This window comes from Hyaena hyaena, unplaced genomic scaffold (genome assembly GCF_003009895.1).
Source record: "Hyaena hyaena isolate Hyena2069 unplaced genomic scaffold, ASM300989v1 scaffold_75, whole genome shotgun sequence".
NCBI lineage: Eukaryota > Metazoa > Chordata > Mammalia > Carnivora > Hyaenidae > Hyaena > Hyaena hyaena.
In genome coordinates, this window is record NW_024080707.1 from 3,831,024 (window position 1) to 3,851,200 (window position 20,177).

The 20,177-nt window shown below is 38.9% G+C and overlaps 1 protein-coding gene across 2 annotated transcripts in view; it reads left to right on the forward strand.

The window, feature by feature from the left end:
* Nucleotides 1-20,177, forward strand: part of IL12RB2 (interleukin 12 receptor subunit beta 2) — a 77,160-nt gene that overhangs the window by 13,505 nt on the left and 43,478 nt on the right. For both annotated transcript variants that reach the window (XM_039233463.1, XM_039233464.1), the window contains exons 3-7: nucleotides 436-723; nucleotides 8,240-8,354; nucleotides 9,382-9,566; nucleotides 10,993-11,135; nucleotides 12,249-12,399. In XM_039233463.1, the coding sequence (XP_039089394.1) occupies nucleotides 436-723; nucleotides 8,240-8,354; nucleotides 9,382-9,566; nucleotides 10,993-11,135; nucleotides 12,249-12,399 (882 nt within the window). The remainder of the gene's footprint in view (nucleotides 1-435; nucleotides 724-8,239; nucleotides 8,355-9,381; nucleotides 9,567-10,992; nucleotides 11,136-12,248; nucleotides 12,400-20,177) is intronic.

The following is a 20,177-nucleotide window of genomic DNA, read 5'->3' on the forward strand; positions in this document are numbered from 1 at the left end:
TACACCATTATTTTTCTTTTTGGTGTGAGTATTGAAGTGAGGCTTATAAATCATAAATGGGAATGGAAGCAAGTGTAATTTATTCTGGGAAGTACTTTTGAGTAGTTTGAGGAATAAGCTGCGTATGAGAGAGGTTGATATTTCCTGGTCCCATGTTCCTGAATGTTCTCCCAACACTATTTTCTCAGCACTTTTAGTTCTGGTTACAGTATTACTGTTTTGAGAACAATGCATATTTTAATTCAAACACAGTTAGACTTTAATGTGGTTACCTTCTGTTCTCATTGTGCATCACCAATTCAGCCAGAGCAATTGTAGATTATTTATATTTCCATGATTTGACCCATCAAAGGTAATTTTACCCTGCTCTTGAGGATTACACAAACCCACCATTTTGAATGGATTTCTTATGTGCTGACTTGTGTCTTATTGCAGATGTATGCAAGAGAGGAGATGTGACTGTGAAGCCTTCCCGTGTAATTTCACTTGGATCAGCTGTCAATATTTCATGCTCTTTAAAGCCTGAACAAGGCTGCTCACAATATCCCAGTGTTAACAGGTTAATCCTCTACAAGTTTGACAGACAAATCCATTTTCTGCATGGTCACTTCCTCAGTTCTCAAGTCACTGGTCTTCCTCTGGGTACAACCCTATTTCTCTGCAAACTGGCATGTAGCAAAAACAAGGAGTTTCGAATTTGTGGGGCAGAGATTTCCGTTGGTGGTGAGCATTCCATTCTGAATTCTAAAAACTAGTCATCTTTCAATATTTGTCATGTGTTATACAGAAATCCAAATATAGGACAGTGTTCTTTCTTTTCCTGCCACATGGATATATTTTATCTTGATAGCCATATGAGCATCTCATTGTAAGAAATCCAGAAATCAATAGAAATGGGGTCTCACTTAGTAGTGTTGTCTCTGTCTCTCCCTCTCTCTTTCTCCCTCTCTCTTTCCCTCCCCACTAGTGTTTTACCCATTGAGACCGTTTACCTGCTGTCCTTGGACTCCAGTGGTAGGAAAGAGAATCCCTGCAGCTGACTCTTCATGCCTTCTTGATTTATGAGAATTTATTCAAAGCTAAAACCTCCTAAAAAGATGAAAGAGGTACCTTTTTTGACTAAAGAAGTCCAGGCTGACCACCCGAGGCTGACCAGTTCTCCTTTCCCTAATTTAATGGTCCTTACATCCATACTCACTCCTGACCACTGGTTCTACTTAGCAGAGGTTAAAAGAGAACTGTTGCCACACTATCTTTAGCTGGGTTTTCTAGAAAGCTCCCTGAAGCAGAACTGACATGCTCATGCTTCATTGGGAGAAGGGAATTCTATAGTCTCAGGGAAGCAAGAATGGGAGGGTGAGCCATGAAAAAACCAACGCAAACAGAAAGAGGTCAAGTTACTGAGCTCGCCACAGCATCAGAAGAAAATACAGCTGATTGCTTGGTCACTTAGGGACATTCCCAGAAAAAAAAATGTATGGAAATACAATGACAGAGAAAGAGAAGAATTTAACTGTCTGTTATTGGTCAAAGTTTGGCCACAGGGTATCAACTCCCCTACATGCTGGCTTGCACCGCCGGTCCCTCCAGGCCACTTCCGGGAGTAACAACTAAGACATCAGAGTCGGCATCTACAGCATGACCCACAGTGCCTAGGGTGAGCTGGAAGTACACCTGCCTAATGCTTGTAAACTGCAGCCTACAGTCTATAGCCTTGAGAGCCCAGCCAGGCAGTCCAGTGAGCATGGATGGGCTCTGAGTCATCCCATCTCATTCTGTGCTTCCATGTTTCCAGATAAGCTCTGGAGTGGCCAGTGAAAGGCATGGGGGAGTAGGAGGAATTGGTATAGTAGAATGACTGACCAAGATGCAAGGACAGGGCCTCTGACATGAAGACAGCGATACAGAGCTCAATGAGACTCTTTCCTAAAGATGGAAACCATTATTCTTTGACCTGCAAGGATATGGTTGGTGCCAAGCAATTTTGCCTGAGAGTCACCAGAAGCACTGAGCAGAATACCAAGCAAACATCTGAACAAATCACTGGAGGCTAAAACATAAACCAGACCCAGACCTCCTCTTCCAGTTCAGGGCTTCCTATGCACTTATGGGTCATGTACTCTTGGCTCTGACTGCCTATGGTATCCTAAAAGGAACATGGGCTTTAAAGCCCAACCCTGTCACTTAGCAGTAGGCAGTTTCAATTCTCTGAGCCCCAGTTTTTCTGTGTTATGAAGATACTAACACCTACTTCAGAAATACAGTTGTAGTGAATAGATGACACTTGGTATGCAAAGTGTTTAATCTAGTACTAGGCACTTGGAAAGCACCTAATGATAAGCTTTAGGGTTGAAGTTTCATCCGGCTTGACTCTTTTCTGCCTGTGCACAGTGTGTCGGGGTGTGTGGGGTAGGCAACCCCATTTTCCTTAAAAGAAAGGACAAGAAAGTGATAGACAAAATCAAAACTTTTCTAAAAAAACACCATTGGCCCTCACCTTCATTGTCCTCAGAACACCTGAGTATTTCACCTGAGGTAACTTGCCATCTTACTAGACCAACATTACATGTGTATTAGATATTCCCTGGCGTAGATGTCAGTTGTGGGTGTTCACAGTGCTGCTGATGTTTTCTTCATATTTACTAGGCTAACAATAGCCTTAAAGGCAGTGTCCTTGCACATGTCTTTAGCCATCCCATTCCATTTCATACCTTTTCTTAGGTAAGTTAGAGTGCTACAACCCCTTTTCATTTAAAAATTTTTCCATCCAGAATGTGCAGATGCATTTGTGACAGTTTCAACATCAGAAAACCTAGGGAGATGGTCAAGAGAATCTTTCACAGTGCAGCAAAGTTAGGTGATGCTGCTGGAATGTTACTTGCACAGTGTGCTCCAGTGTGGTAACCACACCATCAGATGGCTGCTCTTTAACCAAGGTTAGCACCTTTGAGGTGAAGGACTGACTGGAAGCAGCACCTTTTTCTGAGTATGGCTAGTCATTCCAAGAAAAGACATAATGAATTTTGATTTCACCTAGTATAGTGAAATCCTATCTAGTGAGGGAATAAAGGGTAAAGTGAGGGAGTAAAGAGCCCCTTTTCTTTTTTGTGATAAGTGGTGTCCACAGTGCCATTATATACCCTGAGAATGCTGTCATAAAGTTGGCTGTTTTCTCAGAACTGGGAATGGGTAATTTAGCCTTTCTTCCCAGCCCTTTCTAGGGCTTGGACTGCTCTGCTGCCAAGGCCTCTTTCAAATTGTGTAGTAACTAAGCAATCAGTGCTCTAGTTTAACCTCATAGGATTGATCCACAAACTATTTAGAAAATCAAGGCAATAAATGAGGGACAATGGATTCTTGCTTGGGTGGGTTTTTTTTTAATGTGTGTTTATTTATGAGTGACAGAGAGTAAGAGAGAGCGAGTGAAGGAGGGGCAGAGATAGAGGGGAACAGAGAATTCAAAATGGCCTCTGTGCTCATAGCAGAGAGCCTGCCCCAGGACTCAACCTATGAACTAAGAGATCATGACCTGAGCCGAAGTCAGATGCTCAATCAATTGAGCCATCCAGGTGCGCTTGGGTGTTTTCAACATATGCTAGGCTGTTGATATTTCTGAAAACTGTTTTTCCAAGACAATTAATTTCCCATAGTAAATAGGGCTTTTAAAAACAACAATAACCATAGTACTCATAACAATTTATTATATTATAAGCTATTTTAATTTTAAGAGGCTTTTATTTCTGTCCTTTTTTTTGATGTCAGCTATTATACACTTGTATTGAAGAGAATAAGGTCTGTTTTCCCCTGGGACAGATAGTCTCTGCCAAAACCAAGTCCTGGGGTGTGGGGACCTCACATTGGGAAAGTTGATTTGTGAGTAAAAGCTGTGCTCTTTAAAATGAGAGTCTCTAGGGGCGCCTGGGTGGCTTGGTCGGTTAAGCGTCCGACTTTCGCTTAGGTCATGATCTTGCGGTTCGTGGGTTCGAGCCCCGCGTCGGGCTCTGTGCTGGCTGCCAGCTCAGAGCCTGGAGCCTGTTTCAGTCTGTGACTCCCTCTCTCTCTGACCATCCCCTGCTCACGCTGTCTCTCTCTCTCTCTCCTAGAAATAAATAAAAAACATTTAAAAAAAATAATAATATAAAAATAAAATGAGAGTCTCTGAAAACTTTTAGGAGTAAATGTATGAGTGAGAACTAGCTTTTTCTTTACTTAAAAGTACCACATGCTTTATATGTCATTTGGTCATCAAAGGACCCTAAGAAGAGTTAGGGTAATAATGGTGGTTTGAAGACATGTATATACATTCATCTCCCTTGAAATTAAGCCAAGATGCAATAAAGTTTTCTAGAGGCACAAACCCTAAAGGACAAAAAGATGGGAGAGAAGACATATCAACAAACTTATGGAAGCTAGAAAGCAGGTAGACCAGTAATAATTGGCTTAGCCAGCAGCTGGCAATGAGAAATGTCGTGAGGCAACATGATTGAATGCAGAAGATTCCAACCCAGAAAGCAGAAATTGGTGATACTATGTCTTTCTGGGAGTAAGGACTAAAAATGAGAGATTTGGTTGAAATTCTATTTGAAAAACAGATTCTCAGATCTCTTTCCAAATCCCATGTAGCTAGACATTCACTGCTCTACTACTCTGGCATAAGACTGGAGACTTGGCATGAGAGGGTCACTAAACTAATTCCAACCAGTTCAGCTGAGATTGGTAATACCATGCTGAAAAACAGAGGGATTAAAGGAACATCTACATATAGCTCCCTTCAATGCTGTTCCCTCCCCCACTCAAGTTAGAATATACTTTTCTGAGAAATATGACAAGGCCAAGAGGAAGTATCTAAGATTATTGACAATACTGGGGCACCTGGGTGGCTCAGTTGGTTGAGCATTCGATTTCAGCTCAGATAATGATCTCCCCATTTATGGGTTTGGGCTTTGGGTCAGGCTATGTGCCGACAGCTGGAAGCCTGGAGCCTGCTTCCAATTCTATGACTCCCTCTCTGCTCCCCCTCTCCCGTTTGTGCTCTGCCTCTCTCAAAAAATAAATATTTTTTTAAAAATTTTAATAAACTAAAATAACAGTACAGATCTCAAGATCTCCCTGGAGTGAAACCCAAAGTCAGCAAATGCCCCTCAACTGACACACATACAGAGAGCTTCAATCTGTAATTTAGTGCTTCACTTCTATACATGAGTAAAAATATAAGGATCTGGGGAAAATGTCTACTATGAAAGATAGAAACCAGAACAAACATATGGAACAAAGCATATAAGCAAAGTGGAAAAAATAGAGTGTATTCAGGGAGAAGAAATATTTTTTTAAAACAACTGTCCTTGATACCCTCAGAGAATTGAGAGAAGCTATTGCATACAGAACAAAAATAGGTTGGTGTATGGAAAGAAAATATTCAGAGAATAGAAAATATGGCCCCCAAAGATAAACAAATGAAAAACTTAATAAGCATAGACATATATACTGAGGAAGTTTTTCTTTGATGGTAGAGCAGAAAGATCAAGAGCTTAAAAATACAGAGGATAAGACAAAATTAGAGGAAGATCCAACCTATGAAAATGAGATGTTTAGAAAGAAAAAAATTGAGAAGAGAGAATCAACAGAAAAATAATTCAAGACTATTTCCCAAACTGAAGGACAAAAGTTTCCCAAACTCAGAGAATCCAGAAGAAAGTAGACCCTCATTAAGCACATATTTCTGAAAAATCAGAATAGTGGGAACAAAGAAAAGATTTTACAGTCTTCTGAAGATTAAAAACAGTGGTTCAATAATCAAAATGGCTTCAGGCTTCTCAACAGCACCCTAGAATATGGAAAACAATAGAGCATTGCCTTCGGAATCCTGGATGAAAATTCTTCTTAATTTAGAATTCAGTACTCAGCCTAAGTATCCGTCAAGTGTGAGGGTAGAATAAAGATATTTTCAGTCATCGTCAAAATAATTCCTTCTTGTATCCTTTTCCAGGGAACTACTGGAGGATATACCCCACCAACACAAATACTTAAGGGAGAAGAAAGAATTAGATTTAAGAAATAGGAGATCAAACACCAGAAAAAGAGTAATTTCCATGATACTAAGGACTGGCAATATCAGAATAACAGCTATTATACCAGCCACAAGGCAAACTTATCTTATTGGAAAGTTTACAAGGACCCAAGAAAGAGGTCTTCAGGCAAATGAAACAACATTTGAATATGTTAAACAGTGATTCAGATAACTGGCTTGAGAGTTTGGAATTAATAATAAGAAAACTAAACAAATGGAGAAACAAGACAATTTATTACTGACTCCAAGATAAATAAAAAGTAGTACATAAAATGAGAAGTTAATGTAGTATTCTAAGTGGATTGGTCATAAGGAGTTATGTATACAGATATGTACAGTGTATTTGTACATTTAACCATGTTCACAATATTTTCTTCCCTGCACCCTTTCCTAGGGAACTGTTACAATGTATACAGAGTGTGTGTTTCATATGTAATATATTTCATATGTAATTTGAAATACATATGTATTTCATATGTAATATTCATATGTAATATTCAATGTAATATATAAATATTCATATATATATGAGTCTGTTCTTTCAGGAAAAGAAAGTTTATTATTCCATCAAACAAAACTATATGAGCTTCATATTATTATACCCATTTTATAGATGAAAAAATTGAACCTCTGAGAAGTTTTCTTGTCCACCATCACATAGTGGGCAATCATCATGCCCAAGTCTGTAATGTTTGCTAAGGACGACAAAAGAAGAAAAAAGGCCATTTATTCCATCAATTACAACTTTTTATTTTTGGTGCAGAGAATATCTAGGGCTTTAGTGATATACTTTTTTTATCTCACCCAAAGGAAACATCTATTACATGTGGGTCTCAGTATTAGAATACAATGAGATGAATGATTAACAGATTGTTTTCCCTTACCTTCACTAAATCTGAGAAACTGCTAGCTTTGGGTTTTGCCTTTGACTATAAAATAGCTTAATTTACAAATACACACCTTACGGTAAGGGATCTTGCCTTGTACACATTTGTATGTCCATAGCTAACACTGTGCCCACCCCAGGGAAGGTACTCAGTGTCCATGTACATAAAGAATCATCTTATAAATGCTTATGAAGTGTTGAAAGTGATGCTACAGAAATCAGATTTAGCTGGTACAGCTCAGAAGGACATGACTAGGGCTAGTTGGTAGAAGTGTCTTGGGAGCAAATATCAGGTCTAGGAAGAGAAAGAGCCCCTAATTTTTAAAGGTTTCTAATATTTGGGGGCACTTGGGTGGCTCAGTCAGTTGAATATCCAGCTTTGGCTCAGGTCATGATCTTGTGGTTCATGATTTCAAGATCTGCGTCTGGCTCTCTGCCATCAGGTCAAAGCCTGCTTGGATCCTCTGTCCCCCTCTCTCTCTCTGTACCTCCCTGCTCATGCTCGCTCTCTCTCAAAACTAAACATTTAAAAAACCAGTAAAGTTAAAAAAATAAAGTTTAAAGGTTTCTAATAGTTTAATGGACTTCACTCTAAATCTAAATCAGTAAAATCATCACCAGTGGTAATGAAGCTAGCACTGGATATTCAGCTGCCAGGGTAAATGGTGGAGTATGGTGGTAAAAGGCTTGGACTCAAGTCAGCTGCACCAGGGCTGGAGCCCTGATTCTGCCACATCACAGTTTTGTAATTTGGGGCAAGATATTTAACTTCTGAGTTTTAGTTTCCTCTTCAATACATTGAGGATGATAACAATAGGGATGCCTGGGTGGCTCAGTCGGTTAAGCATCCAACTTCGGCTCAGGTCATGATCTCACGGTTCGTGGGTTCGAGCCCTGTGTCAGGCTCTGTGCTGACAGCTAGCTCAGAGCCTGGAGCCTGTCTTTGGATTCTCTAACTCCCCTTCTCTCTGACAATCCCCTGCTCATGTTGTCTCTCTTAAATAAAGACATTCAAAAAATTATTTTAAAAAAACAATGAATATTTGATGTAGTTGCTATGACATCTAATTGAGAAAAGCCACCCACAGTGCATAAGACTCAGCATGTAGCGTTTGATCCATATTTGCTATTGTTATTAGAAGACATTCATGCCGTGGAAGCAAATTTGAACTTGATGGAATCTAGACATAGGGAAAGTATCGTTATCTTGTTGTGAAATAACAATGTGACTAGGATATGAACTGTGTACCGTTTAAAATGCGAGGCTTTGCACTTCCTTTTTAAAGTTGTTCCGGAGCAACCTCAAAACTTATCTTGTATACAGAAGGGAGAACATGGGACTGTAAACTGCATCTGGGACAGAGGACGAGACACCCACCTGTATACTGCATATACTTTACAGTGAGTGAGAAACTGTATTTTTGCACTTGTTTTGTAGGTATTATCTTGGACTATAATTAGGAATTCAGTTAGATGTACACTTAGAAATAACAGTTTTATATTTACCAGAGAGAAGCAATAGATACCTCTAGATAATTAGATATTTTAACAAAAATTCTAGTGTTCATCAATTAAAACTGATTCATTCATCCAAATGTAAGAACTGATGTCTTGGGTCAGCAATCTAACTCAGAGTTCTCTTCAGAGCATTCAAGGCTTATGTTATGCATGTTCCTTCCTGCTCTAATAGGGTTGAACTGGCTGAATTATATCTCTTCTTTTGTGGTTGCAGACTCTTGGGGTCATAATATATAGACTCCTCCTTGTGGTAGCTTTCCATTAGCTTTGGAGGAGTTTCTTTTCAAAGCACCTTTGTGTGATCTGGAAGTCCATACAAAGAAGAGTCTGGAAGATTCTGTTCCCTGGAGTTGATTCCATAATCCTATCCAAAGATCCAGCACTATGCCGAAGTGAGCAGGAAATGGGGGAAAGAAAGTAGAGCCCAAGGTTCCAGGCTGTACTAGAAGTTGGTACTTCTTTCTGTGCAGTGAATGCCTAGGGCCATGGATCTTTGGATTACAGTTGGATCTGCCCTGAGGAGTCAGAATGTCAGCCAGGTTTTTGGGCTATGTATCTATATGCACATCAGAAAGTCTCAATCTGGAGTGCTTGGGTGGTTCAGTTGGTTAAGCCTCTGACTCTTGATCTGAGCTCAGGTCTTGATCTCAGGGCTATGAGTTCAAGCTCTGCATTGGGCTCTATGCTGGATGTGGAGTCTACTTAAAAAAAGAGTCTCAATCCTACTAAAAACGGGGAGAAAATATGGTCCCATTTATTACCATAGAATACAAATATTCCCATAATGTATCCAATTGACCTTCACAAAATGTCTAGAATTTTGAATATTTGAATATTATATCCCTTTTGTACTAAAAGGAATAAGTACTCATAAAGTATCTTGCTAAACACAATTGTCTTTTATTTACAGGTTAAATGGACCAAAAAATTTCACTTGGCAGAGGCAATGTAATGATCATTATTGTGACCATTTGGACCTTGGAATTAACCTAACCCCTGAATTTTCTGAATCCAGTTACACAGTCAGGGTTACTGCTATCAATAGTCTTGGAAATGCTTCTTCAGTTCCATCCACATTTACATTCTTGGACATAGGTACATTTTATATCACATTTTGTAGATATCATTCATTGGTACATGAACATTATTTTGAAAATCACTTGAATGTTCTATATGTGATTGTTTCAATAGGGACAATGGCACAAAGATGTTACTTTGATGCAAGGAAAAGAGTGTGTGATCCTAGAGCTTTATGGAGATGACCATACAAAATGGAATATTCAACATTATTCTCTCCATTGGAGAAAAAAGAGCTTAGTCCCATAGAGGCACTAGCTGCCAATCATACTATTTGACTGAGGAGAGGGTCCTGCAGGGTTATTCATGAAACTCAGTGTAGGCATTTGTTGTCAGAGATATCTTTTTACCCCCATGGTTACTCCACTATTCTGAGATAGGCTACCTGTGGGTTTGCTGGGCCAGATCAGAGGTGCAAACTATCAATAAAGTATACCAAGGTGCCAGGGTGGCTCAGTCAGTTAAGTATCCATCTCAGTTTCAGCTCAGGTCATGATTTCATGGTTCATGGGTTTGAGCCCTGCATGGAGCTCTATGCTCACAGTGCGGAGCCTACTTGGGATTCTCTCTCTCTCTCTCTCTCTCTCTCTCTCTCTCTCCCCCCCCCCTTCCTCCCCCTCTCTCCCCCTCCCTCCCACCTCTGCCCACTCTGTCTCTCAAAATAAATAAGCTTTTTTTAAAAGTGTATCAAGGCACAAATGTATCTTGCTCTGAGAATACCTACTTCCATTCTTCTCATCACTTGGGAGCTGGAGCGAGCCAGTCTCAGCACATTTCTGAGCGAATATAATTGGCCCAGTTGAATCAGAAGCCACTGTCAGGTATTCCCCAGGTAGGACTGGGCTTCTGGTCTGCCTTAACTTCCAGCCTTACATTATGTGTCTCTCTTCTCTCTTCCCACAACACCTCTTTGCACAGCACATATTGCTATGGATCTTGACACAGGCATTTATTATACCTTACCTATCATACTTCTTCATTGACTATTTCTCTGTAAGGCATCTTCTTTTCCTCTTATTATTTTCCTCTGTTCTCTGTTCCTGTGTCCCTTCTGTATGATCTTTCCCTACCACCATTTCTTCTTCTGAGAGGTGATCACCAGTAGCCATCCCTGCCTTGTCAGCCATTGGAACTCTTGGATTTGGTACACTGGTTTTCTTTATACACTGGATTAAATGCAGTTGATACTATCACTAATGTTGGAGGTAGTTTATTTGGTAAAAAAATGAGGGTAGATTAAGGAGAATTATTTTAATTATTTAGTAGTGGATCAAACTTTTTTCTCTCTCTCTGTAAAAGCCAGGGATTTCCCTCTTATATATGTCACCATCTTTGGTAGTCATGCATCTTAGAAATGAACTGTTCCTCCTGGCTTATGTCAAATCAAAGGTTATTTCCGATTTTGGAGACTGAATCACACTTTTTTGTTTGTCCTGATTACTAGTGAAGCCTCTTCCTCCATGGGACATCAGAATCAAATGTGTAAATGCTTCTGTGAGCAGATGTATCCTTCAGTGGAGAGATGAAGGACTGGTGTTGCTTAATCGACTCAGATACCGGCCCAAGAGCAGCAGGTCCTGGATGATGGTAATGGTTTTTAGAGTAAAGGGGAAAACCAGGGAGGGGCTCTGTCTTTTCATGCCAGCAAAATATGAGGTTTAAGAATATTTATCCCTAAAGTACACACTTGAGAGAGATCATAAAGTCATATTACACCTCTGTTTATTAAGAAATATCTTGAATTTTGATCGATTTTGAATTTTTTTAAGCCACAAGCTTCTGTAAACTCATATTAATTTTCTACAATTAGTAAAGGATTCATTGTACCTCTGTTATGTACTCTTTTACTTTTTAGTAATCTTTTTTTTACATATTAGAAAATAGGACATGTCCAGGGGCGCCTGGGTGGCTTAGTCGGTTAAGCGTCCGACTTTCGCTTAGGTCATGATCTCACGGTTTGTGGGTTCGAGCCCCGCGTCGGGCTCTGTGCTGACTGCCAGCTCAGAGCCTGGAGCCTGTTTCAGTCTGTGACTCCCTCTCTCTCTGACCCTCCGCTGCTCACGCTCTCTCTCTCTAGAAATTAAAAAAAAAAAGAAAATAGGACATGTCCATAGAGGCTTATATGGAATTGAATATTCCAAAGATAAAGCCCACACTTTTATATATTAGACATTAATTTTTTTATAATTAAATTTTAGGATTGTAATTCCTCCTAGTATATTTGTAAAATATAATGGCTTATAATAATAACAAAGGATAAGTTCCACATATAACTGGAACTCAGGAGAAATACAGTAATTACTTTTTTAGTATGATTAAAAGTTTCTTTTTGAAGCTGTTCTATGTCTGTGATAAATGCTTTATCACATTCTAATTATGACCAAATAAAAAACAGCCTCTAGAAAATTCTCCAGGTTTTTTCTGAAAAGGGGTATTTTTTCAACCTTTACTAATTTTTCAGCTTGTTTCAGTATCCCCTTTGAGACCCTTATAGATGGGTTCTTACTCCCCAGGGTTTGTTTTTAATGAGAAGCTATTTCAGATTAACATGTATATTCAGTAATCCTGTCACTGGTATTTTTTCTCAATGAATTACAGATGTAAAAAAAGAGAAAGGGTTAACTACTCAAGTTTCTTATCTATGTGTGTCAAAATTCTTTAATTTTAATAGATACTTTTAAAAATCTTGTCTGTTTCAAGGTCAGTCCTACAAATGCCAAAGGAAGACAGGATCTTCTGGATCTGAAACCATTTACAGAGTATGAATTTCAGATTTCCTCTAAGCTACATGTATCTAAAGGTAGCTGGAGTGATTGGAGTGAACCATTCAGGACCCAAACACCAGACGAAGGTATGTGTTTTAGAAAGGAGGGCGGGAGGAGAGAGAGGAGAGACAGGAGAGGGATCTCTAAAGTACTGGTACTGAATCAACAAGTTAATTTAACATATTAAATAACAAGGAAATGGGTATATTAATTAAGTTAATTTTGACATTAGCTTAAGTACTGTAATTATCCAGGGAGATATGTTTATATTTTAAGTTTACTTATTTATTTAGAGAGAGAGAACACATGTGTACAAATGGCAGGGAGGGGTAGAAAGAGAGGAGAAAGAGAATCTAAAGCAGACTCCACACTATTAGCGCCAGCCCAACACTGGTCTCAATCTCACTAACCATGAGATCATGACCTGAGCAAAAATCAAGAGTTGGACACTTAACGGACTGAGACACCCAGGGTGCCCCCTATTTCTATTTCTTGTTTCTATTACTGTCTCAGTAATTCTCTCGTTCCACAAAACCACAACCAGTAATTTCATTCCCTTATAGTTAAAACTTGATACATTTTACCTTCTGGGTTCTATGAAAATTAAAAGCTTGAAAGAAGGTAGACTCTGGAGACATACATTTTAAAATAAAGGTTAACATCCCCCAGTCCTCTCTCCTCTATATATTACAGCACTGCACTTCATCATGCCTTTGATACACACTGCTCAAATGAGGACCACCAGCCTGCCCATAGCTATGGAAAGGATATCAAATACATTTCTCAGTCTGATAGGCTTTTCTTTTTGGTAATTATAGGGAAGACAACTTACTAAGGTGTAAGGTATAATCAAACTAAGATGTAATCAAACATTTGCTTGATGAACTTGATGTCAATATTAACACAAATATTAACACAAATAGCTATTGAAACACAAATAGCTATATGAACTTGATGTCAATATTAATAAGTCTTTGGATACACAAGAAATAATCATCTGAATATTAGTCTTTAAAAGCACTCATTTACTGACATAGTGTACAGCTTTTCAGTCTGTAAATTTGGCTCATAAGAAAAATTATTGGCATATAATCCATTGCTTTATTATCTGAATATTTTAAAGTATTAATGTGAGAAATCTGAATGTTTATTTGTAAAACTTACGGATATGTATGACTGTAAATTAGTTTCATGACATGAATTCATTTTTCTGTGAGCTGTGAATGGCCTTTGATAGCTGATGACACTTATTGATACCCAGGTGACTTTCAAGTATCCAAAGAGACTATTACTAAAATATAATACCTAATATATAAATTGTAGAATAATCACTATTTCCCTTTCTTCATATATTAATTGCATTTCTGTATTTTAAAAACTATTTTAAAATAAATCCATCTAATACATTATAATTTATTCCCTCTCATTTATGATAAAAACCTCTTAAAATTAATGTTGAGCCACTTGCTCTCTGTTTAAATGTTTGTCATTTTTATAATCCAGAGCTTTTTAAGCATAGTCAAAGTAATACGTTTTTTCCAATGCTTCATGTATGAGACTTTGTTTATGTGTCCTACAGATAAAATTTTTGAAAATGGGCCATATTTTGGGGCACCTGGGTGGCTTAGTCGGTTAAGCATCCGACTTTAGCTTAGGTCATGATCTCGTGGTTCGTGGGTTCGAGCCCCACGTCAGGCTCTGTGCTGACTGCCAGCTCGGAGCCTGGAGCCTGTTTCAGAGGCTGTGTCTCCCTCTCTCTCTGACCCTCCCCTGCTCGTGCTGTCTCTCTCTCTCTCTCCTAGAAATAAAAAAATTAAAAAAAAAAAAATGGGCCATATTTTATGTCCAAGGCCAGGGTAGTAAATAGGCTGAGCAGTTTTTAAGTTCTGTCACATTAGTCTTAAATATAAACCAGGGAAATTCTGGGCTTGTGAATTCTTGTCATTCTTACTGACATTTAATAATGACCTCTTTGGAGATGTCATTATTAAAGACAAAAAATAGGTTTTTTTTCTTTTTCTTTTTTTGTTTTTCTGAAAGTATTTGTCTGTTGAATTAAAAACAGTTCAAGATAGGACCGTAACAACAGTAATTTTCTCAAAGCCCCTAAAATAAACCACTATCATAACAATGAGTGCAGCAACTTGTTATGGTTGTGAACTCATGGACAGTTATGAATTGAAGGAACTGGCTTCTTCACAGTAATTGCAGGCATTCATGAAGAGAGAAACCCATACTCTGAGATGCATCACATTTACCAAGCTCTGTTGGTTTCCTTTTAGTGTCTGCATCTCCCTTTTCTGTGTTTCATCTTTCTGGGGTTGATGTAGGACCTCTTCCCTCTTACTCTAAGCGGCTTGGTTTTTACCCCTTACCGCTATTTCTGTCATCAGTTTCTTTATGAAACACCAATTGATGTAAACCAAAAAGGTGTGAATTTTTTTTAACACTTCTTACTTTTCAGCCTTTGAATGTGTACTCATATGTAACTTGGCATTAAAAAAACTTACTAGTAAGCTTTTTTTTTCTTTTTAGTTACTCTTTAAAACTTTGAATGATCTTATGATAGAGTTCTTTGGAGCCTTTGCTGCCTATAACTAAGCAATTTTTATCTTCTGGTGGATTGGGCACAGTTATTTAGATCATGTCAGTAGAGAATAAGGGCTTTATTTACTCCATATGGCCCTTTCCTAAGTCATTAAATTCAACTCCTCTCATGGTCCTCCATGAAAAACACTTTTTAAATGGCCATTAAGTAAGGAGTAGAAGGAAAGAAACTGCTTTCCTCTTTGTAACAGGACAGTCCCTCAATCTGTGTCCATCAAAAGCAGGTCTGATACTGGGAACTGAGCAACCATATTTGGCCTGTGGTGGGAAAACATTCTTGAGTTTGGGCTGCATGGTCTCCAGGCACATCTGGCGAAGTAAGGTGTTAGAGTAGGGGATTCCCTCACCACCTAAAACACCCAGGAAAAGACTCCAAAAAAAAGATGAACAAGCCATTCCTTGGAGCTATACTATAAATTAGGTGTTTCTGTCTGCTCATTCACCATTTTTTTTAAAGTCTAATTTACATGTTTTGGTCTTGTTAAACTCTACTATATCCAATTAATAAATAAATGAAATGCTACATGCTTGAACTTACACCAGAGCAGTGAAGGAGTAGACCTCCCTAACCCCTTCCCCCACCCACCGTAAGAGGTGGTGGCATGGGTGGTTGGTGAGACTCCCAAAGGGGAGAAAATGTAGGGTCACCAGTTGCAGCTGCCGCTTCTCACATTGAGAAGCTAGGCAATTCATTCTTTCATTTGTAATTCTGAAATATTGCTAAAATGAGTTAATTTTAGTGAATAGAAGAGCTCTGACCCACGGTAAGCATTCAATAAATTTACCTGTTGTTTTCTTCATTTGAAAAATGAGATGTTAGAGCTAACAGAACTTGTTCAAAGTCTCAGAACTAAGAATTGGAGACCCCGGTTTTGAACACTGGTATGTTTTATCACATAGCCCAAGCTCTTGGCTCTGAGAAAGCCAATTAAATACTCTGAGAAGAAAGTTATTTTACCATTTTGGTTAGCAAGTACTTAATAATGGTTTAGCTTAGGGATAAGCAAACATTTTCTGTAAAAGTCCAAACAGTAAATATTTTCAGCTTTGCCGACCATCTCTCTGTCACCAGTACTAAAATTTGCTATTGTAGTGTGCAAGCAGCCACTGACATGTATAAATACATAGACAATGCCATGTCCCAGTTAAGCCTTATTTATGGATACTGAAATTTGAATTTTGTGCAATTTTCACATGTGACTAAAAATTATTCTTCTGTTTGTTTTCAACCATTTAAAAATGTAAAACCCATTGTTAGTCCACAGGCTAAACAGGGAGCAGATTTGACCCACTGGCTGTAGTTTGCTGACTACTAAATTAGTTTAACCTGAAAATATCATTTATCTGTCTATCTGCCTAAGGCTTGAGGAAAAGAATTAAAGGTTCTTAGCCTTTTAAAGAGACTTACATGCAAACATTTTCATTAGAAGGAAAATGTTATGTTTGAGATCCAGTGACACTCCCTGCCTTCCTCTCTTCTTTGGTCCCCTCTAAGCCCAACATCTATCCTGGAAGAAATCAGTGTCTGAGCTCAACTAATTTGACAAGATGGTGATCACCCCAATAGGAAGAAATACTTTCCATGAAGCCTTCCAAACAGAAACAAATGGGGCAGGGCGGGGGGGGGGGGGGGGGGGGGGGGGGGGCCGTGGGGAATAGTGCTCTAGATGGATCTGTGAGGAAAGTGTGTGTGTATCAGGAACTAGGCCAGGCGCTGGGACACAGTGATAACTGGTCAAATCCTCAGACTTCTAGTCTATTTTGGAACATTAGGGAAAGATTCCTGGAGGATGCAACACCAAGAAGAAATGCAAAGTTCCAACACAATCTTATGGCCTTCCCTCATCTGGAACATATGGCCTTCAAGGTCATTGCAGTAGGAGAAGGGAGCTATTTCCTCCTTGAAGTACTTGATTCTTTTGAATTCTTTGAAATCTCATGTTCCTGGATTTTATTCTTCTTCACTGACCACTTTTTTTTTGGTTTCTTGCTAGTCAGTTTTCTCTTCTCAATACTAATCCCTATGGCTTTTCCCTGGGCTCCTTTCTTTTCCCAGGTGACCTTATCCAGTCCCACAGTTCTGAAACTAGACAGACAGATGACAGGTACATAGATAGATATCTCTGTTTTTCTCCAAAACAAAATGTTTTCAAAATACTATTTATTTCTTATTTCCAAAATACTTCTGTTTCAATATTTTCTATTTTAGTAAATGATACCACCATCTACCTAGTTACTGAAGTCAAAAATCAAGAAATTATCCTTAAATTCTCCTTTTTCAAATAAAAAAATTCTTTTTCCTTATTCCCCAGTACCAGCACTTGACTCTCCTAAACATATTCAAAATCTGTTCATTTATTCTGTTGCCACTATGATTATCCTAGGGTAAGCTACTTTCTCCTTACAAAGATGACAGCAAAATGAATAGTTAATAAACCCACCATTCAACTTAAATACTATAAAATTACCAGTATACTATTGACACTATCCTGATTATATGTTTATCAGTACTTTTCACATAGCTTTCAGAAATGTATGTATCGCTAAACAGTTATTAGTTTTGCTTATTGCCATGGTTGCAATGTCCATAGAATGATAGGAGAAAATCTCAGGTGTGACAGGTTGAGAGTGTGTATGAAGTAAGGGATTAAAGACGACAATTCACAGCTCTTCATGAAATTCTGTGAAAGAGAGCAGAGATGCAGGGCAGTAGTTGGAGCAGGATGTGGTATCAGGAAATGCTTTGTCTGGTTTTGTTTTTAGGATTGGTGAAAATATAGTATATTTTCAAGGTAATGGTAAGGTCCCAGCAGAGAGGGAGAAATTAATAATACAGGAGAAGTCCTTGATAAAGCAAGGGAGGATGGGATCCAGAACTCAGGTTGGGTAGAACTTTGATGGGAGTAGGGATATTATGTTAGGGAATTGATGGTGAACCTTGGAGGTTTACCAGGTGGAAAGATGAGGGACCCCGGATTACTTCCTTTTGCTCAGTGAAGTATGAAGCAAAAGAATCAGTGGACAGAAAAGATCATTAGAAGTGAGGAGGTGGAGGGACCGACAATAGCAGCTACTGAGAAGGAATACCTTGTGGATGGTAGTAAAAGAAGTGAAAAGACAGAGTGAACCAAGTCTTAAACATCATTCATCAAGAAGGAAGAGGAATGGGCGGGGGGGGGGGGGGGGGGGGGGGGGGGGGGGGGGGGGGGGGGGGGGGGGGGGGGGGGGGGGCGGGAATCTGCATAAGGCTTCCCATGGAGGCATAGCAGGTGATAACTAATCTGAAAGTAAAACTTGTTTAATCAAGTAGATACTTGTAAGATCTGCTTGAATTGAGTTGCTTAAAACTAGATTTTAGATAAATGGGTCATCCCCAAAAAGTGAACCTCAAGGAACCAAGGCAGTGAATGACTTATCTCTGTCTTGCTCTGCTTAGAGCATTACTTGGACCAAAAAATCCTCATGTGTTTCATAGAGTCCACTACCTGAAACCTCCCAAGATATGCCTTTTCCATATTTGCTTTGTGTTAAATTCTCCATTTTCACTCTTCTTGGAAATCTTTATACCCCTGAGGAAACTTCTGTTGAAGGATTGCTTTCCACCCATGATTCAGTTGCTCTTGTCCACGTTCCTGATTGCTTTGACTTCAGATATGGATGCTCATTTCAGAAGTATATGGATTGGTTCAGATTTGTTTGCCACACCTACTGTTTCATAGAATCCTAGGATCTTGGGATTTTAGAGTTGAAAGCACCCTCAAGGTCATTTAGGTCAATTTCCTGCTTAATTTAGGATCTTCACTTTTTTTCATATTGGTGACTCTTTTCAACTCAACAGTTTTCCCCTTTATAATATAGGAGGTAGTTTCATCTCAAGAGACCTGACTTACATTTCTCAACACTTGTATTTTTAATCATTGGTACCCATTTGTTTTGTATTCACTTGGACATTTCAACTTTAACTTTCCTTTTTTGGCCTGCTTGTAATAGTTTTATCTGCCTTTGTTGGACAACACTGAGGTTAGACCTTCAAGTGATTTTGTGTCACTTGAATGTCAAAGATTCTCTTTAATATCAGCTCTTATGTTGCTTTAAGCAGCAGTGGTTTGACACCCCTAGTCATGAAATTTTACACTTTGAAACTCATACAGATTCAACTAATGATTTCTCTCCCACAGAGGCTAACACTGCAGGTGGGCACCATTAAAATTTTAGTTTCACTTGCAATTTTTCCTTTGAAGAGACTGTGATTCTAAAATTCAATTCTTAACTCTGTAGTAATCTGGTAGTTGTAGATCTTTAATGAGACAATGAGTGTTCCCTTTAAATTTGTTATTAATAAGTAATTAACTTGAATGCTGACAAAAACTGAGGACTGATGGATGTGGGGGAAGGGGGGATGGGCATGGAGGAGGGCACTTGTGGGGATGAGCACTGAGTGTTATGTGGAAACTAATTTGACAATAAACTATTTGTAAAAAAAAAAAAGTCAAAAAAAAAAAGTAATTAACTGGAGACATTTAGCACTAACAAGTCAATTGGCTTTGACATGGAGCACATCCAAGTTTCCACGTCCTAATTATGTAGTCAATGTCTGGGTTATCTAGTTCGCTCAGATCTTTGCTCAATGTAGTGAACTGTAATGGAAGAGCAGGGTCTTTGGAAACAGGGAAGCCTGTGCTCGGCTCTGGCTTTGCCATTTACCACCTTCACATGTTCTGGAGATCATTTAATCTTGTCAGCCTTCTTGGCCTCACTCTAAAACAGGTGTGATCATACACACACACCCTACATTGTGTGAGGATGAAGTGAGATAATGTGCAGTACATAAAATGTCCAAATATTTCCTGACACATTGTAAGTGGTTAATAACTTCCAAGTCCCCTTTCCTTCTGTTGCCTGCGCTTTTTTCCTTTTTGGATGTGGACTAGCAGATAAAAGTGCTAGGCTTGTTTTCTGGGTCACTCTTCATAATCCTGTAGGATGGATAGCATTTTCAGAATGTCTTAGGTAAGCATTTCTTACCTTTCGGTCCTCACTGCAAGGATATAAGCTACCACTGGTAGGAAAAGAGGGGAAGAAAATAAGTGAATGTTTAGAAAAAAAAAAAAAAAAAAACAGAAAAAGAAGAGGGTGAGAGAGGCAGGAAAAGGAAATTACAAAGGAAGAGGGTAGAACACAGAAGAGCACCTGTTAGGGGTGGGAGTACTGTTGAGAAATCACAAGTCTTCTCAGAGCCAGGTAACTGCGGAGTGCA